This window comes from Aplidium turbinatum, chromosome 12 (genome assembly GCF_918807975.1).
Source record: "Aplidium turbinatum chromosome 12, kaAplTurb1.1, whole genome shotgun sequence".
NCBI classification, from domain to species: domain Eukaryota; kingdom Metazoa; phylum Chordata; class Ascidiacea; order Aplousobranchia; family Polyclinidae; genus Aplidium; species Aplidium turbinatum.
In genome coordinates this window covers 25,435,609-25,463,424 of record NC_137483.1, presented here as the reverse complement: position 1 = coordinate 25,463,424, position 27,816 = coordinate 25,435,609, and the positions used below count along the sequence as shown (strand labels likewise).

Genomic DNA, 27,816 nt, shown 5'->3' with positions numbered 1-27,816 from the left:
ATAACGTGACAAAAATGCTGGAAGTCGCTAATTAAATGCGCACAGTAACTCGAGTTGAGAAAAATTAATTACGCACATAACGGGTTAAAGACCAACCGCTCGTATATGCTAGAAATATAGCTATTTCCAGTTCAAATTTGGAAGAGGCCATGCCCTTCCACCCTGGCTACTCCCATGGTGATGCATAGTAAGCAAAACCAAGAGCGAGGTAACTGGAAAAGTTGCTTTTGCTTAAGTTTGCAGTTTCATAGTTTTCATGCCATTATGTAACTGATTTCTAAGAAAATGTGCAGTGATAAAAATTCCTTAGAATTAGGTACGATACACAACGTGTCAGCCCTCACTATCCAATTGGAGCCTGCCAGGAGCATGAGTAGCGTAAGGCGCGTCAGTTTCTTGCGTAGTGACACCAAATAGTGGCGATATTCTAATGTCACCCCAAGATATTTTGGTTCGGAGCAGAAGGACAGATTTTCCATTGTTCTAGACATGTAGCTTACGATCAGCTTCCCAATTGTGTGGATGGAAAGCTGCGACAACAATTTTGGCTTCGCTGAGTTTTAGTCACTTGTGTGTGTATTTCTTCATCACCAATTCACTATGGCACCAGTGGTTTGCTTGAAATGCTCATCTTTATGGTTATGGCTTTATGGGTAGAGGTCTAAGCATTCCTCTTTATCTAAATCAGGCTGTTTATGGCTACTCATATCTTTGATTTTCATAGCGCATAAAGACAAGTTTTGCCAGCAAGTAAAATGTAAGTAGAATGTTACGTGTGAAGATTTTTTTACATCTTGATACTGAAAGGCCTATGCAGCAATAATTATAGCTGAAAAACGAAGCAAACTTATTTTTCCGATCCCTTGACCTTTATCAATTAAGATCAGCTATTGACGAGTTTAAAAATTACTCACGCAAAATATGATTGAAATTGTACACAACGATTAACTGCCAGAAACGGACCTAACTAACGACTGTCTCTTTCTTGCACTAGAAAAAATGCGTTGTACATTTCCATTGTGAGCAATAATGCAGACCAAGAATTGTGCGATTTCTGTTCATGAAACTCTACGGTTCTGCAATGTTTAAAACATACTGTTTATTGCCCATGTGCAATTATTTTAGAAAAAGCGATAGCATCAATTTCAAGCAGCCTTCGCACAAGCTTTAGTATTGATCGAACAGTTGAGCATCATCAATGTGAACGTTTTTCTATGCCAGATATTTCACACACCGCATGCTACTCTTTAGCTTGAAAACAAGTAGCCAATCAAAGCATTTGAACTCGGCAAATAAAGCGGTATTCAAGTAGGCAGCATAGGAATTGTACACTATAGATACTTTTATTAATCACTCTTGATTTTATATCCTCTTCTCCTAATTTCATCGCGGGAGTAACGATGAAGCACAAATTGAACTGGAATGCTTGTATCTCTAATCTTTGCAGTAACTGGAGTAAAGTGTCTGGCATTGTTTGTAACATCAGATAGGCTACTATGACTCATTTTCCACATTACCATTAATTTACTTTTCATTACTTCAATATTCTATAATGACTTGGGGCCAACGAAATGACTACGCAATGTGGAGGCCATTCAAAACAAATTTGTTGGAGCAAATTTGTTGGAGAAAAACCTCGACATCCTGCTTGTGCAACAAGTTCTAAGTATTATAAGTGATCTTGGGTATATGCACAGTTCGTGTTAAAATATGAAAACAGTTTATTTCCAGCTTGTTTTTCTGGCTGCTTTGTTAAGCTTGATGACGTATATGGTAAGAGACATAAGGTTAAAGCAAAGTTTTTCTACCCAGATTTGAAACAAACTTTGGCAAAAAACACTCCATTTGTTATGTGTGCAAGTGTGGGGTGACATTTCACACGATATAAAAGGTTTGCCGTTTCATCGCTTTAGTTTAAAACAATGTCAAAAACCATCTGTTCCATGGCTATTGGCTATACATGTTGAGCTTTAAGCAAAGGACATCCTACCTTTCTCTACATTATAGCATCATACTTTTCATCATTTACTCTGATGAAAATTAAGCTTAACTTAGTTGGTGGCTTGGGCTTAATAAATCTACTTCATGCCAACAAATCATCATATGACTTTTTTATTTGTGTCTGTTTTACATCACTGTTACATCGTGTTGTAACAATGGAAGTTCGATTCGAGCTCGAACAGCATGGATGTGCACCGCAGATGACCCCATGCAAGCAAGGGTGAAATTCGAATATGGCGTCTTCGTTCGATCGGGGTCTTAATAATGTTGCATTGCCGTGGTGGCCTTTACGCTCTTTCACATTATTTTAGTAAAACTTCGGCGAACGCTGTATTCCAGAACACAATTACATATTGGTCGTTGGTTTGAATTTTCATCCTCCGCTTTCTCAGGGTGGAGAAATAGCCTACATTGATTTTCAATAACATACTTTTAACGAACATTCATTGGAGACAAGGCTGACTTGGTGGCGTGCCGTTAAAATTACCAATTTTTGGCACCAAGCGACAGCAAATGCTCGTGCAACCTCAAAGTCAAGACCACGATGGACTCTAGCAACAGCGACGCGCTCTCATCTCAAGTTGGTACCTATTTAGCGCCACCAAGCGGTCGATGCTTTCAACAAGGTTTAACATTCAATCCTCAGTCACATCTACCACGTCACTTCCGCTTTGGAATAACAAAATTCCAATTGAATGGCTTCTTTTCTTTCGGAGCCGAAGAGTTGCGTGTAGCAGGTCTGGTGCTCTTCCTAGCGTTTTTGTGTGGGGCAATCCTGGGGTGGAGGAAAGCGGACTTACGCACGCTCTGTTGTTTCTGTTAAAAAGTATGAGGTCAGGTGGAGCAAGGTTGATGCAGAGCAACACGTAATCGAACAAGCTCAACTGTTTGAAAGCAAGTAACTCGAACTAAACACAAAAAATCAAAGACACTGGATGCCAATGGCCTCCGGGCTAAATACGTCATCGTTGGGAACCAAACACATGATGCATCAACGACAATGTCTTGCCTCTTTTTTCTTTCTGTGAACCACGTTTTCTTCATCGCTATTGACTGAAAGATTAGCTCTATTAGCAGGCGACGTGTTGGAGGCGCTTTCCAGTTTTCTGCTGGCTTTCGACTGAAACACAGCCATTTATCAGAATTCAGTTCTATTTACATTGGACAATAATAGTAATTAGTTTATTTCACACCAGTTTGATGCAAAATAGCGTCAGCAAAAGTTTCCAGAATTGGCGATTTTCAGCCAACTGCCGCAGTTCTTTCGGACTGTGCTCTGTAAGAGATCGAACCATTCGCATCAATGTTTCTGCTGGTTTTCCTTGATTTCATTTGCCTTTGATCAATTTTGATATTCATTAAAAGGTAAAGGTGAGTCCCATACTTGATCCAAGCATCGGGGAACGAGAAGATAAGGTTCTCATTAGACTAAGCCTTTGGCACTAACGAGAGTAGGGTGGCCAGTTCCTTTCTCTCGGCCGCCTTTCCTTCAGCAACTACGCCCACCCAATTTGTTACACCCTGGGTAGAGGTGAGCGGTGTTTTTCAACAACCAGCTTAAGCCGGGAGTCAAGCCAGGATTGCATGACTGGAAAGCGAGCGCCTTATCCGCTGCGCCATCCCACCGCCGATATTCATTAGGAGAGTTTTATTATAAACTGAAATTATTGGATGTCGTATTCTATGTCCCAACCAGAAAAGTTCACGTTTGTTGACCTGGTGAAGCAGCAGGGAAGTTTCTCCTACAGCACCATACAACAAGTCATTGTGTTCAGTCCATGAAATTGTGAAAACTCTTTTTAAGGATTGTGTGTGGAATGTGTTAATGGTATTAAAGTTTCAATGTTGGTTTTCGTGTTTCACAGGCTTATGTAAAAACGAGAAGAACAAGCATTTGATATAATTTCAGTTTTAAAGATAATGACAAAGTAGGCTACTGTTCCCTATATTGTGTAAATTTGCTATTACTGTACATGCTTTGTGTAGTCGATCTTGAATGTCTGAGGCAAGTCTTTCAATTTGTGATCCAACATATTTAAACTGGTTTGTGTGTGGTATGTTTAGTCCATTGATTTGTGATGTGTCCTGTGAGAAATATACAAAATCAAATCTACCCCAAAAAACATAGTTGACAGATCAAACCAACAAAAGGGCATTAGTAAGCACAACCACCTTCTCAACGTGGTCTTGTGAGCTACAGTGTTGGAAAGTAGATTCCGAGTCGAAAAAGAAGTCGCAACAAAGGTCACAGAAGTACCCGGAGACAGGAATGATGTGGGGGAGATCTGCAACAATTTGTGGAGTTAAACAAACCAACCTTTACAAAACCGATGAAAAAAAAACTTTGTTGATTGAATTTTTATCCTCGGACTGGAAAAGCTTCTCCCAGAGCTTAATCCTGGCAGTTTTGCGCACTCGTAGTGGCTTTGAATCACGAATGCAGACCCAGTCACTGAGATGGACAGAGTGAAGACCAACACTGTGTGCAGCGAAATGTTACCAAAATTAATATCAACGGCGCATACCGATACACCACCACAGTCAAAACAGTTTGTAAAATCAATTGGTGACCTTCGACGGCTGCTCCTTTGATTTGCTTTTCAACCTTGTCATGAGTTGCTTGATTGAAAAGGAGAGAACGTGGACGAGCGACCGCGAGCTCCTCACCAACTTTTTCGCTTTCCACACTATTGAAGCAATAATAGAAATGACATGCACCAAAGCTTGACAGTTGAATATGAATCTTTCCATGCATGTTCAAAAGACATAGTCATACACCTTAGCATAGGTCTAGCTTTAACACCAGAATTTTTTTTTGCAAAATTGAAACCGTTGCCTGGAAAAACTTCGCCACAAAGACACTCCAGTTCTTTTAAAAAATCTCGCAAGACGCGCATGCATGTTGTGACTGCAACCACAGGGGTTATGCTCAGTTTAGAACATGTAAGTAAATGTAATCATGTAAACGTAACCATGTAAATGTAATCTTGTAAATGTAAGCATGTAATCGTAATCATGTAAACGTAATCATGTACATGTAACCATGTACATGTAATCATGTACATGTAATCATGTACATGTAATCATGTACATGTAATCATGTACATGTAATTATGTAAATGTAATCATGTAAACGTAAGCATGTAAACGTAATCATGTACATGCAATCATGTAAATGTAAGCATGTAAACGTAAGCATGTAAATGTAAGCATGTAAATGTAATCATGTAAACGTAATCATGTACATGTAATCATGTAAATGTAATCATGTAAATGTAAGCATGTAAACGTAATCATGTAAATGTAATCAAGTCAACGTAATCATGTAAACGTAATCATGTAAACGTAATCATGTAAACGTAATCATGTAAATGTAAGGATGTAAACGTAGTCATGTAAATGTAAGCATGTAAACGTAATCATGTAAACGTAATCATGTAAATGTAATCATGTCAATGTAATCATGTAAATGTAAGCATGTAAACGTTAGTGTTCGTGGGAACGCAACGCATAACGCACACTATGCGTTCACATGTAAACGTTATTATGTAAATGTAATCATGTAAACGTAATCATGTAAATGTAAGCATGTAAACGTAATCATGTAAACGTAAGCATGTAAACGTAATCATGTAAATGTAAGCATGTAAATGTAAGCATGTAAACGTAATCATGCAAACGTAATCATGTAAATGTAAGCATGTAAACGTAATCATGTAAATGTAATCATGTAAATGTAAGCATGTAAACGTAATCATGTAAATGTTATCATGTAAACTTTAGTTTAGAACAGTGGTATCAGTTTAGAACAGTGTTTCTCAACCATTTATGGCCAAATGCCCCTCTTTAAACTGGCGAAATTTTACCGCCCCCCCAACAAAAACGATTAATTACGAAAAACAAATATATATTTGCGAGCATGAAAACAGTATACTGGTAGTAGTGGTTATGTCATAATGAAACTCACCAGATTTTGTGATATACTGGAAAATTACTGATATTTAAATTTTAAATAGATAGCGTTTGTAAACAAAACGGTTGGTCAATCAAATACGACGATGGTGTAGGAGAAATTGTTTTGCTATTGTGCGTGCATGTAGTTAGCCTAGATTATCCAGACAATGATGCGACGAAATCGTTACGCTAGTCGGTAAAATGGGTTATACCAGAATGCCCTCTAATAATCAAAACCCCCCCCTCAAGCCAAGATAATCATACCGCCCTAATAATCAAAACGACCCTCAACGGGGGCGGTGCCGCCCCCGTTGAGAACCACTGGTTTAGAACATGGTATGATGTAGGCCAGGGGTCACCAAACTACGGCGCACGGGCCGAACCAGCCCGTGAACTGATTTCATCCGGCCATATCATTATTCTATACTAGTTGGTAATTAATCCCCATGAGACTGACACCAAACAAATGTGAAATTATTGAAGTTTGGAGGGTGCAAAAATGAAGCCTGAGCAAAAAGCTCAAAATGCACCATCTTGTGGTTAATATGTGACCCTGTGGACAGTCATTCAGGAAGTTGAAACTTTCAGAAAAAATATTCTTTGCCTAAGCTATAAACAGTTCAAGGTTCAAATCTGTAACCCAACTCCTTCAATAGTAAATGCAGCTGTGAAATCATGAGATCGACCATCACATGCAAAGTCTCGGGGGTGTGAGGTAGTGTGGCTTACTTGGCAAAAATGAAAAATTTTTGAATTTTGCTGAGGACACCCTTTTAAATGGTGAGGTTGTCAGAAAAAATAACTCATGCAAAACATTTTTGAATTTGAAATTGATTTAGGGGTGGCCATATACCCCTGAAGTTCTGTGCCCTTCCCCAAAATACCAAATCTTTATATCTCAAAAACTGCTGGAGCTAGAGATACAGTTTTTGTGTTAAAAGATTCAGTAAACATGATTTCCTATCTGCTTTCTGAACAGTGATTGCGCTTATCTTTAGTAGAAAAGCAGTTATTTTAAAAAACCTGTTTTGGGTATTCTAACACAAAACAGCGCTGAACAAGTATTGTGGTCCAAGCTATTCAATGCACACAAAGTTCATAAACTAACTTGTATGATATAACTGGTTAGTTTCAAGATAAAAATGAAACTAAACAAGCAAGAAAACAAAGAAAAAAACAAATGAATCAGTAGTAGGTCACAACTCACAGCAATAACTAAGTCAAAACAGGAGAGTTGTGTTGTTTCATGTTTTCTCTTTTTGCGTTTTTGCGAATCTCTGCTATTTGCTGTTGACTTTTTAAGGTCATAGCAATAGCATAACCATCACAACGGGTAGATAGCTTGACTTTTCCGTGTTTGAGCATAATCATCTTTAAATGCCTTGCTCAATAGCGCATTGAGTTGGTAACAGTAAAATAAAGCAGCACTAACACAACAAAGCAAGTATGGTACTGTAGTTAGCAAAGCACATGCAACAGTATGAGGCAAAGAATATTGCACAGCAAAATAAAATAACTCCATAAGTGTACCGTACAGGATATATTTGTCTCAGGACATCCCCGGCCAGGCCCGGTTCAGCGCTGTTTTGTGCTAGAATACCCAAAACAGGTTATTTTGAAATAACTGCTTTTCTACTCAAAATAGGCACAATCACTGTCCAGAAAGCAGATAGGAAATCATGTTTTCTGAATCTTTTGACACAAAAACTGTATCTCTAGCTCCAGCAGTTTTTGAGATATGAAGATTTGGTATTTTGGGGGAGGGCGCAGAACTTCAGGGGTATAGGGCCACCTCTAAATCAATTTCAAAAATGTTTTGCAGGAGTTATTTTTTCTGACAACCTCACCATTTAAAAGGGTGTCCTCAGCAAAATTCAAAACGTTTTTATTTTTGCCAAGTAAGCCACACTACCTCACACCCCCGAGACTTTTGCATATGATGGTCAAGCTCATGATTTCACAGCTGCATTTACTATTGAAGGAGTTGGGTTACATATTTGAAACTTGAACTGTTTATAGCTTAGGCAAAGAATATTTTTTTCTGAAAGTTTCACCTTCCTGAATGACTGTCCACAGGGTCAAATATTAACCACAAGATGGTGCATTTTGAGCTTTTTGCTCGGACTTCATCTTTGCACCCTCCAAACTTCAATAATTTCACATTTGTTTGGTGTCAGTCTCATGGGGATTAATTACCAACTAGTATAGAATAATGATATGCAAAATGGTAGTTCTGGGACTATTGGTTTGGGAGTTAGCGGACATCAAAAATTGATGTAATTTTTTCAAATGTAAATTATTTCAATTTTTGAAAGGTTCTATATCTAAAACTAATTTAAAATTAGCAATTTTGATGGTAGATATGAAAACTAGGGCTGCTTCTTAATCAGAATACCAAATTTCAGATTTGTAAATGCTTTACATGAAAAGTTGTGAAGACCCAAACATGGAGGAAAATTAACATGCGAAGGCATTTTGAGGGACCTTGGTGACTTTGAAGGGCTGTAATTTCTAAACGTCTTGAGATAATGAGCTGAAATTTTTTTTGTGTTCATTATACATCAATATGAAACTTTAGTGTGAATTTCAAGAAAATCTAATAGGGTTGAGCTTGCACTTTTCCAAAAACCTATTGAGTTGACATGGAATGACCCTGCTGTTTATCATTAGGCCACCACAAATGGGGACAGCCTTGGACAAATTTGGAAAGATGTAATGTTTTTAAGAGCATGATGCTCTGTAGTGTATCACAGCAGGGGATAACTTTTCCAGCAACCTTTCGATTTTCATCACAACTTTGCTATTCTACCACTGACTTTGTTATTTATTGTGCTCAATTCAAGTCATAGGAGATTCTAAATAGTTGTATATCTTTTCACAATTTGCATCCGGCTCGCAACTGTTAATCTCGCAGCAATCCGGCCCTCAGAGAAAAAAGTTTGGTGACCCCTGATGTAGACAGTCTACAACAGTCAACAGTCTGCAATGTAGACTCTACATTGTAGACTGTTGCAGAAGTACCCAGGTCCCAGATGGTAGCGGTAGCCTTTGCTGCATTCTCGCTTCAGCCCTACCTGGCTCCTACAGAGAAGTCTCGGGTCATCGTAAGTGTACGGGTTGGCATAGACTACAAGTACACGACACAGGTTCTCGTCCTGTCTCCCTGTGGAACCTGGCTTTGCGGCCAGTAGTAGCTGGTGCAGTAATGCAGTAGTGTGCTCAAAGTGGAATCCTCTTAAAATCTCTAGGGTATGACCCAGCAGCGTGTGGACACACTCTGGTACCCAGAGTCCCAGACAGCAGCATCCCAGGGAACTATCCCTCACAAATAATATGCCAGCTGCCAGGCATGACGTTTATCTCTGTGCCCACATGCATAGAGCTGAATCAAAGGGTGTATGAGGTGTTAACACCCACCGACCACATCGAACAACAACAGTGACTTTAGCCAGCTGTAAATAACTGAGTTAGTTAGGTGCTAGGGAGGACGCCCCACCTGTAAAAAAACACTCTAAATTATATGGCAAAGCACGGAAACAGTTAACATGAACTCGGAACCAGAAACCTAGAAGTTGTTGGTGTCGTGAACAATAGAGGCGGAGGTGGGTTGTTCAGATCATCATTTACCAAAATCCCCCAAACAAAGTTCAGGATTGCTCCATTAAATGTTGGAACAATGAGAGGAAGAGCCAGTGAAATGATAGAGAATGTCTCGAAGAGAAATTGACTTGCTGCCTTTAAGAAACTCAATAGAAAGGTGGTTCAGCGCGCATGATACAAGGGAAAAATACGAGGTACAAGATCTTTTGGTTAGGTCAAGGCACAGCAGGTGTCGACTTTCTGCTTGCAGAGAAGTGGATTGAGAAGGTTTTTGACTTTCAATGTTTGTCTAGTAGGAAAATTTAACCAAAGCTGGTGGTCGGTAGCTACGGTATATTTTCAACTTCTTGTTAGTTAACACACCCCAAGTGGCCCTCGGTGATGCCAACAAGGACCCTTTCTATGACCAACTCAGGTTGGCTGCCAATGAAATCCCAGACAAAGAATTTCTAATCCCGAGCGGAAACGGGTATGGACATGTAGGGAAAGCTTCTGCAGGCTATGAAGAAGTACATGGCGGGTGTACTTATGGTACATGTCAACAAATATGGATAAAGATTACTTGAGTTTGTCACTGCTCTCAGTTTGCAGGAAGAGAGATAGTCATCTGATAACCTATGAGTCTGATGGAGCTAAAACGCAGGTGGACTACATTCTTGTGAGGAGAAAGGACCTGAAACGAGTGAAGGACATAAAAGTGATCCCAGGAGAAGAATGTGCCCTCCAACATCACCTTGTGATATGTGACTTATCAATCAAGGAGGCAGGAAACAAGAGTACATTGAAGCTAAAAGTATAGCCAAACAAATCATACATCGAGCAAAAGAATCAGCATTTAAGGAAAAATTAAATAATTTAGATCTCAAAAGTGACCAAATCTTTCGCTTAGCTAAATAGATGAAAAAAGAAAATGAAGATGTCACATGTGAGAAATGAATAAGCCTAAGGGATGATGATTAGATTAGGGGCAATATTATAAAAAGCTGCTCAATGAAGAATTGTCTTGGAACTGTAACAACTTATCCTCGGAACCTTCTGTTAAAGGTCTACCCATATACATTAGGGTGGCCCCTTTTGAGGCAATTTTTTCATTTCAACTTGCCTGGGTGATAGATTTTGCCTTAGCCCAAAATATTAATAACTCCAAAAAAATTTTGAAATCTGACCCTGTTTAGACCCTGCCCCAACAGCATTTTTAAGTCGAGCCCCCTAAATCACGTTTCTAATGATAAATTAGTACTATTTGAGCTAGATATATGTTGTTGGTATTCATTTTTATTGATTTTCAGAAAGGAAGACAATTGCATGCATTAATTCAAGATTTGAACAACTTTTTTATTAATTCATTTTATAGTATCAATGTAAATGCTTTTTAAATTGACCGATGAAATGATATGATTTTTTTCTGAGAGTTAGGCAAAAGATAAAGTGATGAAAGCACTACCAATTTATTGACCAAGAAGTAACAGCACATCGCACTTCACGCAATAGAATCTATGTTTGCTTGGATTTTCTGGTGACACGATATTTTTCTGGTGAAAAGGATGTTCCACAAATTGCTTAATGTTAATGCATGGTTTGGTCAGGGGAGGTTCATTCAAGGAAATGATTCCTTTTTTTTTTGAGTAGTAGGATATTGTGGAGTACCCACTGCCATATATGGTTATCATTTCTGTACTGTATAAGATGTTGCCTCAAACTTTAATTTAGGAAGGTGAAACTCTTGCACTGAAGAATTTTGTGATTGACTTTCATCATTGGTGGTGCGCCTAATCTTAGAGATTAGTTTGACTGCATTAGCTTGTGATGGTTTTGTTATCATCGCCTAGCATTGCCAAAAGCACATTTTCGGGATGAGCAAAAAAGCAATTTTATTGAACACTCTGTTGAATGACTAGGAGCACTTCATTGCCATTGAATAGATTCTTTTTCAATTGCATTTCTTGAAAAAGATTGTTCGCCATCCGTGATAGTACTTTGATATTTAGCTTAATATAACTTTTCCAATAAATGCCAACAATATATTTTGCGTTGGCTGCATAGTAGGGTGTTGCATTTTTTAAAAAAGTTTTGACTTTAACTTTGGAAATATAAATGGGAGGTGGGAAATGGCCAAAATATAAGGTAGAAAAAATTTTTCAAAAAAATAATAAATTTTAGGGGTCCCACGCTCATCCCGAAACTTTGGGGGGGCTCGCGATTAGTGAAATCTGAATATTTTAGTTAAATACGTATTTTTTGGATTAAATAGGGTATGCAACATATTGCTGCAATCAGAATTTTATGAGGAATAAACTGATGTAAAAATAACATTCACTTTCAAACGTTTAAAAATTTTTTTTTACACATGGCACAATTTTAGGTTAAATATGCAACAACAATGACATTGAACGTCGGCTATTCAAAGTTTGTTAGATGAGCAACCAGCAGTCAAGCATTATAGTTAAAAGATCACAGTTATCAATTCCTAAAGGAAAGTGAATAACTAGGGCACAGTTGAGCCTTAGCAAACTACAGTTATCAATTCCTAAAGGAAAGTGAATAGCTAGGGCACAGTTGAGCCTGAGCAAATTATGTTATTTCAGATTTATTTGTGAACATGTCGAAACTAGTTAGGCCTACTCGAAGTTCTAGTAACATACATGAATGTGTTGGATATCCATCCCAGATTCCAGGCAATTTGTTGCCAACCAATGGTGATGTGATTCGTGGATTTTATCAAGCTCGACAAAACCAAATGCAAAAGTCTGCAAACAATGCTGTGCCATCGACTAACGAAACGGTTTCGGAAATTGTGCCTGCTGTAACTAGTTTGTGGAAAAAGTCTTCACTGCCATATGTAACTGAAAAACGTGTGAATCAGATGGTCAATGAACTGCTGAGTAGGTTGAGAGCAATACAGTCTCAACCCAAAGAAAGGCTTCAGTCTCCCTCGTATCTTAACAAGCTCGAAGATTTTCGACTTAGAATGGATAAATTATTTGACATTTCTTCCTGCAAATGTGATTTAACAATGGTTTCCAGTCCCAGTACATTATCTAGTCCAGTCAGGTATCATGGGAAAATGCAATGCTCCTGGCCCAATGAAAAACGAATTCCTTCAAAAGAGCTGTCATTCTTGCTAGACCAAAGGACTGAGAGAAAAATGGTGATTGGATCAATTGATACGGTCACAACATCATACAACGCTAGACGTTACAACAAACGTCCAAGACTAGAAACCACTCAAAATGAACCTACAACATCAGCTGTTAGTCTTACTGACAATGATGAAGTAACCTCAAATGCTAGCAGTGTTAGTGCCACAGATGAATCAGATGCTGAAATCAGTTTGTCACAGTCTGTAAATGATGAAGATTATGGAACAAATTCAAGATCAAAGGGACTTGTCAACAAAGAAGCCTGTGTCATTAATTGCAAAAAGCTTTCTTCATACAGACTATCACAAGCCCTACTCAATTGTGCTGCGAGTAATATTGAGTCTTCTATAAATTGTGATGCAACAAGCCACCATACAACATTTGATCGAAAAACTGTTCAAGTGGGCAAGAGCCTTTTAAGCAAAGGAGACATTTAACTACGGAATAATATTTTACATCAACTTTGTTTTGATGGTAAGAAAATATTTCGAAGAGAAAGATTAGCTGTGCTTTCAAACTTTTTTGATGGGTCCTTTTTTGTTGCTCTTAAAACGTTCAAGAAGAGTACAAATGTCACTGGAGAGAATTGTTTAATGCACTCTATGATATTATACATCCAGAATCCAGATGTTATGAAAACTGTCATTTGCATCATGTCAGACACAACTTCTTTAAATACTGGAACAAAGAAAGGTATTTGTCCAAGATTGGCTTTGCATATAAACAAAGAGTATGGTCATGATGTGATAGTTCTTGAATGTATGTACCATGTGATTGAACTGTATTTAGACAAAGTTGTAACTTTTTATGATGGAAATACTAAGGCTCCTGACAAGTTAGAGAAAGACAGTGTTTACAATTTGATTCCTACGATTACAAAAGACTACCTAACCCCTTCCAAAATCCAGAAACCATTGATTAAACCAACTGCGAAAGCACAACATGTTATACAAGAATGTCTTGAAGTTTTGATAGCTGGTATGCAACACAAAAGTAGCAAAGTTATGAGACTGAGAGATGATCAAGCATGTTTATTGGCACTATCATGCTATAGTTTTATGAATGTCCCATCATGTCTAACGAAGTACTTATTCAGAAAGCAAGAGCAACTTCATCAAGCAAGGTGGTTAACAAAGCAAACGGATATCTAAGGATGCTGATCTTTAAACCCTTTGACATCACAAAATCACAACTAAATGCCATTGAATGTATCTGTCAATTCATATTGGATGTATATGCCCCCATGTTTTTATCCATATATGTCAGGCCGAGTGCAGTAGTGGGACCAGCTTTAACTTTGCTGAATCGAGATTTGCTGCGAGCTTCATCAACCGACATTGTAAAACATACTAAAAATTGTTTTACAAAGCATGCAGTGGCATGGCTGTCACCTAAAACTGTTGCGTTATCATGCTTTTCGAAAAGTAAAGTGATGACTCCAGAAGCTGTTAAAAACATTGCGACAGCATCAGTTGATACAGAAAAACTACTTTCAACCAATCGTCCACTGTCTGCATTCTTTGACATTACCAGTCAGTGCTCTCCTTGCCTTTCAGTTGGTTCACCAGGCGACTGGATGTCTTTCAAAAACAATCAAATGGCAACTGAAAGGTTGATAGGAAATTTGACCAGATGCATTCAGAACAGAAAGGTCAAAAACAGCGACGATAATATGACAGATGCTGAGATGAAAGCAACAGACAATAAAGTTAGAGCATATTATGTTTTCACTATGACGTCAGAAGCAAGTCATTAATACTGTGAAGACTGGAGACACTTGATAAAACTTGTTTTTAACACCTTTCTTAGGACTCGCTTTGCATTGGATCGTAAATTTCGTTTGTGTAAGCTACAATTTTTACAACTTTTACCATGGTTAGTTTTTACTTCATTTCTAATTTTCTAGTGCTAAAAAGTTTGCTTATTTCCAAATAGATTGTGGCCAAAATTCTGGTTAATATGATGTGTTACTTGACCTTTTAATATGAGGCCAAGAGTGGTTGCATGTAGGGCTTGCATGCTAACAATCACTCAAAAGTTGTTTTTTATGTCTAAGTGGCCTTTTATTTTATGTTGTTTACGAGGCATTCCATTATAATACAACAAATCAATGCAACCACTAGGTTGTAGAATAAGATGGTTTAAATATTATGTTGTAGCCCAAGTCCATCAAAAATTTATTTTTCAAAATCAGGTAAGCGGTTGCCGTGTTAGAGACTTGGGCCGTCACTAGGTGGTGCTCTTCATCCGCATAACTAATTTTTGATTTAGACGCTATACTCAAGGTAGAAAGATGGTTGAAGTGTCTATTTCACCATTTTTGAGGATGCAGAATCCAAAAATGGCATTGTTTTTGGTCTAAACCAAGTATTTTATGAAATATTGGACTTTTTTTTTAATTTGTTGTATTAATGGAATGCCTCTAACCTATTCTACCAAATAAGAAAAAAATCTACTTTTAATCACTTGTCTAAAAATTTTCAAAATCCTATAAATCTCATTTTTGTTTATTGCAGCTCATTCTACATTCAATTCTGACAAAAATGATATGTAACATGACATATCTATCATTTATAATGTAGATTTCACAACAATTTAAAAATGTTGCTATTTGCGACCAAAAATGAACTTTTCGGGGTAAGTGTGGGACCCCTAAATATCAATATTTAAAAAAAAAAAATTTTTTGGTGTGGTTTTGGAAGATTTCCCACCTTACAATCATACTTCCAACATAGGTTGTAAAATTTGCAACACCCTACTGCATAGCCCTGGAACGGCTTGTGATTCCAAAGTCAGCCAGTGAGAATGACACAGTGGACCAATTTTGTTATAGACAAAATCAGACAAAATTGGTCCACTAGGCCATTCCGCTGGCTGACTTTGGGATCACGAGGGTTTACCTATCCATGAAATACCAATTACAACATGCACCTTACAAAAAAATCAGGCTTCTTGCAAAACATAATTGGAAAAGTCACGTTCAAGTCAAATATCAAAGTACAATCATGGATGGGCGATGATAACAAAACCATCACAAGCTAATGCAGTCAAACTAATCTATAAGATTAGGCGCACCACCAATGATGAAAGTCAATCACAAAATTCTTCAGTGAAGAGTTTCACCTTCCTAAATTAAATTTTGAGGCAACATCTTATACAGTACAGAAATGATAACCATATATGGCAGTGGGTACTCCACAATATCCTACTACTCAAAAAAAAAAGGAATCATTCCCTTGAATGAACCTCCCCTGTCGGCTGTATAGCCGAGTGGTGAGAGCCATGGAACGGCAATCGAAAAGGCGCCGGTTCAACACCGCTCAAGAGCATGTGTCTCTGGCAGGACATTTAAAGGCATGCCTGAAGAGTGAAGATGGACACGAAGATTGGCTTCCTTGCCTTCCTGTCCACTTAAGCTAAATCTTCAACCACCGGTGTAGGCCTAAGCCTGGATACGACAAACAAACAAACCTCCTCTGACCAAATCATGCATTAACATTCAGCAATTTGTGGAACATCCTCTTCATCTAAATTATCCAAGTCACACTCAATCTGCAGAACATGGAGTTAAACTGACAACAATAGCAACTGGGCAGATAGCCGGGCAAAAGCAACAAAATTGGTGAAGCTTTTGCATCATAGAAGGAAGAAAAAAGCCATGGATCGAGAAAAAGTATCGTGTCACCAGAAAATCGGCCGTCTTTAAATGTAGCAAACTTCGCAAACCTAGCAAACCTCGCAAACGTAGCAAACCTAGCAAATGTAGCAAACCTCGCAAACCACAAGGTTGCCAGATGGTATTTTTTATTGTATTCTTTTAAATTTCTTGGCTCTTTATTTATTGGGTGCATGTTTTTTAAAACCCTCTTGAACATGTTACTTGTTTAGTGTTGATGTTGCAGATATTCTATTCTCATCTATAAAAAGATATCATAATCTCTGCTTTGTTGGTTATGGTTAGTTTTGATATAAATACATTTAAAGCAATGCCTTTGCGATCAACATTTGTGAGATAGCCTATTGCAAGTTAATATTAACGCAATATTTGGTAGTCAGACATTCGGGAATCAGTACTCCATCCCTTAGTTAGACCATGGTTGGGTGAGTTCATTAATCACTGGTTTTCTAAAAACCGGGCTGCAGATGATAAATAAAACTTAACTTTTGCAGACGATCGTAGTTTCAGCCCTGGGCCACGCCGTGTGACACAAAACGAAGAAGTTCCTAATGACAAGTTTTTGTGTGTGTTTAGAAAGTAAGGGATATTTTGTGAACGAAACCGGTTTTTCCAAGGTTTGGTCATTTGAAGTGTGTTTAAAATACCTATATGCTTTGGCTCTTTTTTGGGCTACTTGCAAAAAAATGGTTTGTTTTTGGGATTGGTTTGAAACGTGTTTTTGGCTGGGTAATTTTGTGGAATCTGGCAACTCTGCAAGGTTTGCTTCTTTAAATGTAGATAGTAATCTTCTGTAACTTTTTCGTTTCGATCCAGTTGTGCTGATGAATCCTATTGGAAGAAAAACGGTTCCACAACATAAATTATAATAAAATTTTTTTGAAATACTATTGTGAGTGTTAACCTGGTCAAATGGTTTAAGGTTTAGACTTGAAAAAAAAACTATTGATTTATTTTCTTCTAAGAAATTGTTTTTTAAAAGGTTCAAGTGTGAACTTGATTATTATCTGATCAAAATTGTTAGCAATGGGTAATACTAATTAATAGGTGCAAATTGCTGTAGGATTGTAATAGGTGGTAATAGGTGTAATTGCTTTTTTCAATCTGTCGAAATGATGAAAACATTTATACCAACCACAGGCCATGTATCTGAAACGTCTTAATGCTTGCATGGAAAATGGAAATAAGATACAATGAGGCAAAACTAACGTCTAACATATTGCACTTTTAATGGTGTCAAGTGAAACCTTGCAAATTCCAGCTAACATAAAATTACCTTCTTCCAAGAGCGGATGAACCACGTGGGAGAACTGATTCTAACTCAGCAACCTAAAAGCACATTGATAATTAATTGATAGCGTTCATAATAAAAAAGATGCTGAATCAAATCCTTTAAAAAATAAAATAAAATGGGAATACTGGAATCATGATGGTGCGTTCCTACATGAAACTTGCACAATGGTTATGCTGTAAAAACAAGTTTTAAGACAGGCAAGTGTGTGACTATTCTACAATTAATTATGCCTTGATTGTAAAAAAATCTTTTAAGTAACAGCCATAACGAAGATTGACGGCATATGCATACTCATAATTTTGACAAATAAGAAAAGCAAACACGAGATCAATTTCTTATGCTGGATGAAAGTAGATATACACTTGGGTATGTCATGTAGAAATTAATGAGCTTAATTATAAAAATATAGAATCTTCCTCATAGTTTAGCTCAGACCAAGAAATTGCTGATAATTTAGTTAGAAATTTAAATTTGCTGTTTATATTATGTTCCACTGTGTATGACCATAAATCTTCCACAAGATTTTAGAATAAGAAAAGGCTGCATTCAGGTTGTGTATAAATGCAAACGGTTTATTTGTCTAAAATTGCATTAATATTTCATGTACTCAGGTTGATAAATTTACTGCTGAGAATTGACTGGCACAAGTGCATGTGGGCGGCAATGGGGCATGGACTGGACTATCATTAAAGTTGGCTTTCAAATGTGACAGCAATCTCATAGATTTTTTCTAAATTGCGCTGCCCACTAATTTTTGTAGCAAGGATCAGGTTAATAATTGTTTGGATTTAAATGATAGTTAGACGAAACAAAAACATGCAACAATAAGCTCAAAATCGAAATGTGGCAATCATACCAATACTTATAACCTTAATAACAAAATTTTTTCAAAACACTTCTCATTGTATACTGATGTTGAAAAGTGGCCGAGCAATGAAAGCGCCAGTGCAATGTTTCAAAGGACATGTGTTCGACACCGCTCCAGAGTACGCGGCTGTGTCTCGGCAAAGACACTTAATGGCATTCCAAAACAAAGGGGAGCAGCTGACTAAAAGACTAATTATGTCAAACTGTCCCTCCGCTGCTTCTTGTTGAATCGCAGTGTTCAATGTGTTGTTGCAATAGACGCAAAATAAAACATGATTAATTGATTATTACATTATTAATTATACATTTACTGGCAAATATAAATGTTGCTTTCAAGTAATGACACATGTTTTGTGCATTTATATCAAGGTGGCCACATGCGCTTTTGTGCGGCCACAAACTCTCTTGCGTATTTTCCACTGGTGTTATAATACACGTATATACGTTTTACATAAATGAATTGCATTAGCCGCAACCCAATAAATCACACATCATCAAAGTGAAGGTCAATAGATAACTATTGCATGATTACGATTTCTTTTTAAGGTTTGTGACACAGACTTGCGGTGACTTTTGCTCTTTGTTGGCAGCAAGCACAGACTATCAAATTCAGTTGTAAGGTAGCTGCTAGTCAAGTGAAGTAAGTAGCATAATTTAATAATAGTATTATCGGGACAAGGGAAAGAACTTGTACATCTGCTTCGTGGACATGGAAAAGGCATTTGATAGAGTTCCAAGAAGAGTGGAATGGGTAATGAGAAAAAAATACCAGAGGCACTCGTGCAAGCAACAATGAGTCTTTATGACGGTGCAAGGGCAAGAGTTCGAGTTGGATCTGCCCTCTCAGACGAGTTTTCGATGAAGGTGGGTGTACTGTACTTCTATAATTTCTGCCATTGTGATTAATGTGATTACCGAATGTGCAAGAGAAGATTCATTGATGGAGATACTGTACGCGGATGATTTGGTTTTGTTGAGTGACACAATGGAAGACCTTGGAGGGAGAAATTTGAGAAGTGAAAGGAGTCGCTTCAATGTAAAGGTATGCGTGTCAACATGAAAAAGACAAAGGTTGTAATAAGTGGAACGGAAGGGGAAATCACAATGAGCAAAATTGACCCACGTGGTGTTGTGGAAGAAGAGTGATGGCAAATTCTGTTAAGTAGAGATGTACCGATACCAATATTTTGGCCGATACCGATATCACTTTTTTAAGCCGATACAGATATTTTGGCCGATACTTTAGTGTTACAAAAAGAAGCAATTTTGGTATTTGCAAGTAATTATATCAAATGCTAAGTTTTACCTTATTTGCATAAAACTATTAAAACAAGCTTTCAATTGGCAGCTTTTTTTAATAGTTTTATGCAAATAAGGTAAAACTTAAAGCACAAGAGCACATTGAGATCAAAAGTAAAACCACAAGATCTTGTGCTAAAACACAAGCCGTGGCACCACCGCAACTGACACAGTGACAAATTAGTCTAAAACCAAAAATCCCCAAAATTCAAAATTAGTTGTGTTCAAGTTTGGCGCTTACAATAAATAAATTCCAAAATACGCCACAAAACCAACCAAATTTGGAAATTTATAGAGCAGCAAGGGAAACTTCAAATGGGCAACATTAGGTGCCAAAGGGGCAATATTACATATCATTATGAGTGACAATGGACGGATTTGGAAGTCCTTGGCACTTGAAGATTCAAGAATCAATTCCCAACTCAATGTTGTGTCACAATAGTAGGTTTTAGAAACATTACATCATAATTGGGGTTTCTGAAAAAATAATGAAGGGTTTGTGCAAACTCTCCAAATAGGCTATCATAATTGATAATAATGATAGCCATAATTGATATATATGATGGCCATTAAGCAATGGAAACAACAATTCGAAAATGACCCATCATACATTGAAATGAAGGTCCCACCATCAGAGTCCCTCCCTCCAGGAGCAAACGCTCCTTGGTCAAAGTGGAAAACATTAAACTGACTCCGAACCGGTCTTGGACGCACTAAGTCTGCAATGGTGGAGTGGGGCTATGACACGGGACCAGTTGCATGTATCTGTGGCACCGAGCCCCAAACAGCGAACCACCTTCTTGTTTGCCCTTGGCTTGCCACCCGGTGTAGTAGGTGGGACCTGTCAGTGTATAACTCCGTTGCAGAAGAATGTGTCAATCTGTGGTGTATCAACAAACTTTAGAAGACTCGATAGAAGAATTGATAATAAGATGTAAAATGTAAACCAAGTCATTAGTGTAGTCATACAAAAACTATTCGACAAGTAATGTGCAACCTAAGGGCGGTAGGCACTTTAGCATACTGATATCCCATTGAACCACGGACCATCAACCAATCAGAAGCTACGCTGTTCATGACATCATCAAGGTTGCGTTTCTCGGAACAAAGGAAAAATGCAACTTCTCACCACTGCTATTGCTCTTGTTTGTTGTGTAATTACCAAAAAAAGTTTAAAGTAATAATCAACTCTCTGGCTGAATGCTGAAATGGTCACAATTGGACGGACAACCTAACATCTGATGGTTCGTGGTTCGGGTTCGTTCAATTGGATATCAGTATGTTAAAGTTCCTACACCTAAGGGCGCTTGTCGTTTGGTTGAGAAGCTTTTGCCAGGCTAAGACTACCCCGTGACGCGACAGTTTATCGAACGACAATTTATCAAACGACAGTTCATCGAACGACAGTTCATCGAACGACAGTTCATCGAAAGACAGTTTATCGAACGACAGTTCATCGAAACGACAGTTCATCGAAATGACAGTTCGTCGAACGACAGTTTATCGAACGACAAAGCACATATGCAATGGAATACTCAGGGGTTAGGAGTTAAGGGTTAGTGGTTAGGGTTACGATAAGGGGTTAGGAGTTAGGGGTTGTGGTTAGGGGTCAGGGTTATGGTTAGGGGCAAGATTTCGATAAACTGTCGTTCGATAAATTGTCGTTCGGTGAACAGTCGTTTCGATAAACTGTCGTTTCGATAAACTGTTGTTTTGATAAACAGTTGTTTTGATAAACTGTCATTTGATTAATTGTCGTTTGATAAACTGTCGTTTCGATAAACTGTCGTAGTACCAGACTACCCAGGTACCAAAAATGTATAATTTTGCATCGTTTTTACGTTGCTAAACGTTAAAAAACTCATGTAACTTGGTTGTTTTTAGTAAGCTGGTTCTATCAGTTAGTGATTTAATTTCCACCTTTCGTTGTAATAAACTCATCAAGCTTAAACAATGTCAGAGTAAGTAGGCTGCGCATTGCGCAACGAACTCCCACAGCTACAGTTATCACAGTTATAGGTGAATTGTTCGTAAACAGTTGTTTGTAAAGCAATTTTTCGTAAACAATTGTTCGTAAAATCAATTCTTCGTAAAGCAATTCTTCGTAAAGCAATTGTCCGTATACATCAATTCTTCGTATAGGTGAATTGTTCGTAAACAGGTGATAGGTGAATTGTTCGTGAACAATTTTTCGCAACAGCAAGGTTTGTCTTGCAATTTCCGATGAAGGTGCGTAATGCAAATTTTCCTGAATAACCAAGTTACGACGACACAAACAAACAAGCACAAGGAAAAAGCGCATATTTTGTTATTTATTGGAATACAACAATAATTGTCTGTGTATAGCAATTCTTTGCTTACACTACCAATACTACTTTGAGTAACTTTGTACAAATTGTCCACGAGCCAAGTGTAGTATGAAGTATTGTGTGCAATTCCACGCAAGTAATCACAAATTTCATCATCTTGAAAGTCTTGACGCCAAGTTCGGACGACTCTAGTTAGTCTTTCTGCACTGTCCTTGTACTTCTTCTTTGGAGGGGGTCCTTCTTCTTTGGAGGGCTGAGCAACATCTGGTAATACATTCCCATCATTGAGAATGTCAAAGGCCCGGCTGACTTCATCAATAGGCACAAAGGCCAGAGACGACAACATGCGCAGCCTCAGAGCAAACTCTGCACTTGTCTCGTACTGCTCCTTCAGGCCACTTGATTGCGTCTTTCTCCAAATGCACTGGCACAAATGGAAGAAACAGCCACGGTGAGTTGAAAGTGGGTACTCTCTGCTTACTGCATTGACCATGGCCATCTCAAAGTCAGTCATGATTGTCTCTGGAACAGCAACAGCAGGTAACAACTCCTTGATCTTTTGCAGCAGATGAATGTATGTCCCTCTCCTTTTGTCCCCCAGCAGGGCATACACCAGAGGCACTGAAGTGTTTTCCTTCGGTCCGTGTATTGTGTAAAGCTGTTCAAACATTGAAGGCACTGTCTTGAAGGTTCCGTCAGCATACCAGTGCTTTGAACGGGCAAGGAGCTGCAGATTTCTTTCAGTGTCAAAAAGGACCATACGGTTATCTCCAGGCCCAGAATCATAGGCCAAGAATGTTACACCAGCAAACGTTTGCTTGTACTCTACTGGAAGCACAATGTCACGGAGAGAATGTGGGATTGCCGGGCCTGCATTTTCCTTCAATCGCACTTGGGTGACTGCCCTTTTCATGCTCTGCACACTTGGCAGTTTTGCTGCCGTGGCTTGACTGAGTCCAATAGTTTTTGCTGAGACGAGGTAACTTGGGGCATCACGACTGTCTTTTGCTGCACAACGAATATTTTCCATAACCTTTGCTGCTTCGACATGACCAGCATCTCCAGCATGATTGTGCTCACCTCTGGATTGTACAATGGCTGCCATAGCAGTTGTTACTCGTGCAGGACATTTCTTATTGAAATGCTCACATTTCCAATAAGTAGTTTCTTGCCCTTGTGCGTTAAGTGCACTATAATCTTTGTAATAAAGGTGGCCACTGTACAAAAGTTATGGCTTTCCTTTTTCGCTGCTCACAAACTGTAATGCCATTCTGAATCAGGGACTCTACACTCTGTCTGCTCGTCTACACTCTACAGGTACAGCACGACTTTAAGCACAATTAGCACATCTCTAGCATATAGGCTACCCTAATTGATTGTTCGTAAACAATTGTAACTGTTGTTTTTAAAAAAAGCTGTCTAGCCCAACTTTTATGAACATTTGTTTACGAACAATTAGTATTACGGTCAATTGCATGCCCGAAGAATTGCTTTACGAAGAATTGATTTTACGAACAATTGCTTACGAACAATTGTTTTACGAAAAACTGTTTACGAAAAAAATGTCGGACACCAGTTATCACCACTTGCTGCTGACAAGTCAATGAAAACATCTATGTCTTTTCATGTTGCCGATTTGCGTCACATTTTTGTGTTTTTCTTCATAGTGATACTTGCTCTTGCTATTTCTGTTACGTTTAGATGATGTCACGTCATTATGTCGATTTGAGATATAATTTAATTTATGACATTGTATGGATGAAAAACTTTTACAAGTTTTATAGGCCTACTCTGCTGAGAGTAAAAAAGAAACACAAATGATAAATATTGGAGAAATTGAGTCTCCTTACACAACTTAAGAATCGAACAACGCAAAACTGCTGAAACAAAACATTTTGTTTAAGTGAAAGAATCACTGTAAGCAACCAATGTTAAAACGTGAGCGCAGGAAGTCATGGGAGTGTGACGTATCAAAAATTTGAACAGGTTGTTATTTTTCTACATCAATGTGACGTTAGTTACTACTTTAAAAAAATTATATGTTTGCTTCTGTAAAAAATCTGCAGCAAATGCCTTTTTACATGTTTAGTATCGGCCACAGTATCAGCCAAATTTTGCCGATACCGATACTCAAAAAATGGCCGATATCACCGATACCGATATATGGGTAGGCTACATCTCTACTGTTAAGTGTACGAAATGCAGGGAGTGGGTGCATGGAAGATGTGCAAAGATGAAGAGAGTGGCATGCCGATCAGGAGATGGTTTTGAATGTGAAATATGCAAGAAGATTGAAGAAGGAATGGCTGGTCTTGTTGAAAAGCTGAATGACGAAGTTGAATCAGTGAATGCCTTTTGCTATCTAGGAGATGGATTGAATGCCAGTGGTGGAACTTGTGAAGCGGCAGTGACTGCAAGAGTAAGGTTTAGTTGGGTGAAATTTGGAGAGTGTGGAGAGTTGTTATGTGGTAGAAGATTTCCGTTGAAAATGAGAGAAAGAATTTATACTAGTTGTGTGAGATCTGCAATGCTGTACGGAAGTGAGATCTGCAATGCTGTACGGAAGTGAGACATGGTGCTGACGGGAAAACGATTTGGCAATTTAAAACGAACTGAGAGAGCGATGGTGAGAGCAATGTGTGGTGTGAAGCTGATGGACAAAAGAAATACTAAAGAACTGATGAACTTGCTTGGGTTGAATGAGAATGTTGATAAGTTGGCGAAAGCGAATGGAGTAAGGTGGTAGGGGCATGTTTTGAGAAGGGATGGAGATGATGTTTCGAGAAGAACGCTGGAGTTGCAAGTGGAGGGTCGTAGAAAACAAGACCCAAGAAAACGTGGAAAAGGCAAGAGGAAAGCAGCAAGGTGGGCTTGACAAGTGAGGACGTGTTAGACAGATCGACGTGGAGGCAGGGTGTGAAGGCAATGGCGGCACTTGGAGGTGAATCCAGGCACCCTCGGTAATGGGGACATCACCGGATTACAACTGGACTTCTACTACTACTCAAAAGAAACTTCAGAGAGATTTGAAGTCTACTTGGGGTAAAGATTTTTTTTCAAATAATGGTAAACCATAGTGTTTGGTGAACTTGCAAGTAAAGACTTTGCACTGTAGATGTGCTCCAAGTTCGGTTGCATATGCTCCAAGTTCGGTTGCATATGCTCCAAGTTCGGTAGCACATAGCCTACATTTGTGAAAGCATCTCCTCAATATTGAAGCTATTGAAAAGCAACACACTGAACAGAATAGCTAATAAAACCCTGCGACCACGATTTTAAAGCAGAGATTGACACAACAACCAAAAAAACATGAATTGTTTGGTTTTCTATTTTATTGATGAGTTATGTATTGTATCTTACTATCTTTTTTTATTAGTTGGAAATCACTTTTTTGAGTCACAAACAAGTTGAAAATTATTTTTATGCAACCCGTAAATTTCTCAAATGTTAATGTGACCCTTCATGCTCGCAGTTTTAGACCACCCTGATATAGATCATGTTTCAAGCAGACACGAAATACAGCAAAGACTATGGGAATTTCAGAAGAAATTGCATAAACAACCAATGAGTTTGATAAAGTGTTTTAAGTAAGTCCCATAGCATATTTTCAAGAAACTTACATTCCTTGGTTTGCCATTGCACGACTGCACGTGCACCTATAGGTTGAGTGAACAGTATAATAGAGACCACGCTGAAGTAGCGGCAGTAGCTATGAATTATAACACAATGTTGCATAAACCGTACTCACTGAAGCATCGCTTTCAGAGGATGGACCTTTCAAAGGAATGAACGGTTTTACATCACTTTCAGAGGATGGACCTTTCAAAGGAATGAATGGTTTTGCATCACATCTTTGTTCAACAATCGTTTTGTGAAACTCTGTTTCAGCAATTGGTAGAACATCGTCAAAAACGTCTTTTGTAAACAGTGATGTCTTCTCTGTTGATTTGGAAATTTTTACTTGAAGCAAACCATCACTACTGTCAAGCCTCTTTCGTTTCTCTGCATCTCTATCACTTGCTTCAAAAAGACTATTGCCACTGGCATAATTGCTGAGTTGTATTTTGTGTTTTTTAGTCTTTGAAACAACTTCAGTCACACCCGTCGTGGCTATGCTGCAACTTTGAGTTGACGTTTCAGCAACAGGGGATGATGATTCTTCAACGGATGCATGCAAACTATTATCTTGTACTAGTGTTTGGGAAATAGAGACTTCATGTTTTGTTTCATTTTTGGCGCCATCAGTGCAAAGCTTTACACAGTTTTTGTCAGAAATGTTATTATCTCTGACGTCAATATCACTTTTTTGTGGTTGATTGCTGTCACCTGTATCCACGGGATTGTTGTGTGTGCCTTTCTTTCCAACACTTTTATCTTCCATGTCAGAGTTGCTGGAGAAAGATTTTATTTGCAACAAGTAACTCGCAAGACAGCTTAAATCACCACGCTCATCCTTGTTTTCAATAACTACGAAATTGCTTTTATTAGACTGTTGATGTACAGGAAAAAAATTGAGTGTGGTTGTGGATTTCTGGAGCTTTTTTAAGTGAAGTTGATATGCGTCCATTTCAGATTTAGCGTCACACTTTTTTCGACCTTGGTCATGCTGAGTATTTCGAGCATTGTTCTTTTCACTGTGATCCCTAAAGTAAATCTTTTGGCCTTTGTGTTTACCGTACATGTCCATTTTTTGTATTTTGTTTGCAGGCTTTCGATCAGATGGTTGTTGCTCCCCTACAAGGTACAAGATTAATTATTTCAAGCATGAGACAACATGTACTGCATTGCTTCCAGTGTGAGTTGGTGAGATCTTAAAAAGTTATCAATACAATCATGTACGGTACGGTAGTTAAAGATTACGTTAATTTAGCTTCAATTACACAAACCAACAAAAAAATAAAAGGCACGACAAGTGAGAGTCATTTTTGCGTATTTCGAGACCCTGATTCCAAAAATGCACTTGTTTTTTCGAAGTGGCTTTAGTTTTTAAAATACAGCAAACTTATGTTTTTTGCAGTTACGAGAAGGCCTACCTATAAAGTTAACATTGTGTCGTTTATTACATAGACAAAACTGAAAGTAATTCCAGGCACATTTCTGAGTTGTATAAACATTACTTAGAACCAATCAAATTGATTACAACCAAATAAAACCCGCCTAGTAACACTCAAAATACGATGTGAAGTAAGCCTGACTGAGGGTACAAGAGGTGACGTGGGTTTATATAGTTGTTGACTTCACAGCATTGGACCTGCTAAGTGGTTTCCCATGCAAACAAAACTGATGTGCAACCACAATATTATGTGTACGTAAAATGTCTGGCAGACTAAAATCTATCCCACATAATAATTGGAATAGGTCGTTTTCGAGAATTCGATTCGGAGAGGCCTATTCGAAGAAATCTAAATTTGGAGACAGCCTTTTTCAGAGAAAACCGATTTGGTGATTTCTTAAATCCAGCACCCAAATTGAAGGGATTTTCGGGTAGTCGGTTTTGTGTTTACCTTCCTATGCCAATGCAAACAAGACAGTTATCGTTTCAGTGAGGTAAATAGGCTATAAATTAGCTGATTTCTTGCTGGTATAGGCTGTAGAGATTTTCATTTAAATAACCACAATTGTTAATCATGAAATTCTATTTGATTGATTGATTGAATCTTTATCCTCGGACTAGAA

At 38.2% G+C, this 27,816-nt stretch overlaps 1 protein-coding gene across 1 annotated transcript in view; it reads right to left on the bottom strand.

The window, feature by feature from the left end:
- Positions 1 to 836: 836 nt before the first annotated feature.
- The window catches only part of LOC145780902 (uncharacterized), a 47,727-nt gene continuing 20,747 nt past the window's right edge, over positions 837 to 27,816 (bottom strand). The window contains exons 4-9 of the mRNA XM_082592561.1: positions 25,889 to 26,874; positions 17,648 to 17,700; positions 4,573 to 4,688; positions 4,174 to 4,286; positions 3,011 to 3,121; positions 837 to 2,817 (exon numbers count right to left, since the gene is read on the bottom strand). Of these exons, the coding sequence (XP_082448687.1) occupies positions 2,662 to 2,817; positions 3,011 to 3,121; positions 4,174 to 4,286; positions 4,573 to 4,688; positions 17,648 to 17,700; positions 25,889 to 26,874 (1,535 nt within the window). The 3' untranslated portion in view covers positions 837 to 2,661. The remainder of the gene's footprint in view (positions 2,818 to 3,010; positions 3,122 to 4,173; positions 4,287 to 4,572; positions 4,689 to 17,647; positions 17,701 to 25,888; positions 26,875 to 27,816) is intronic.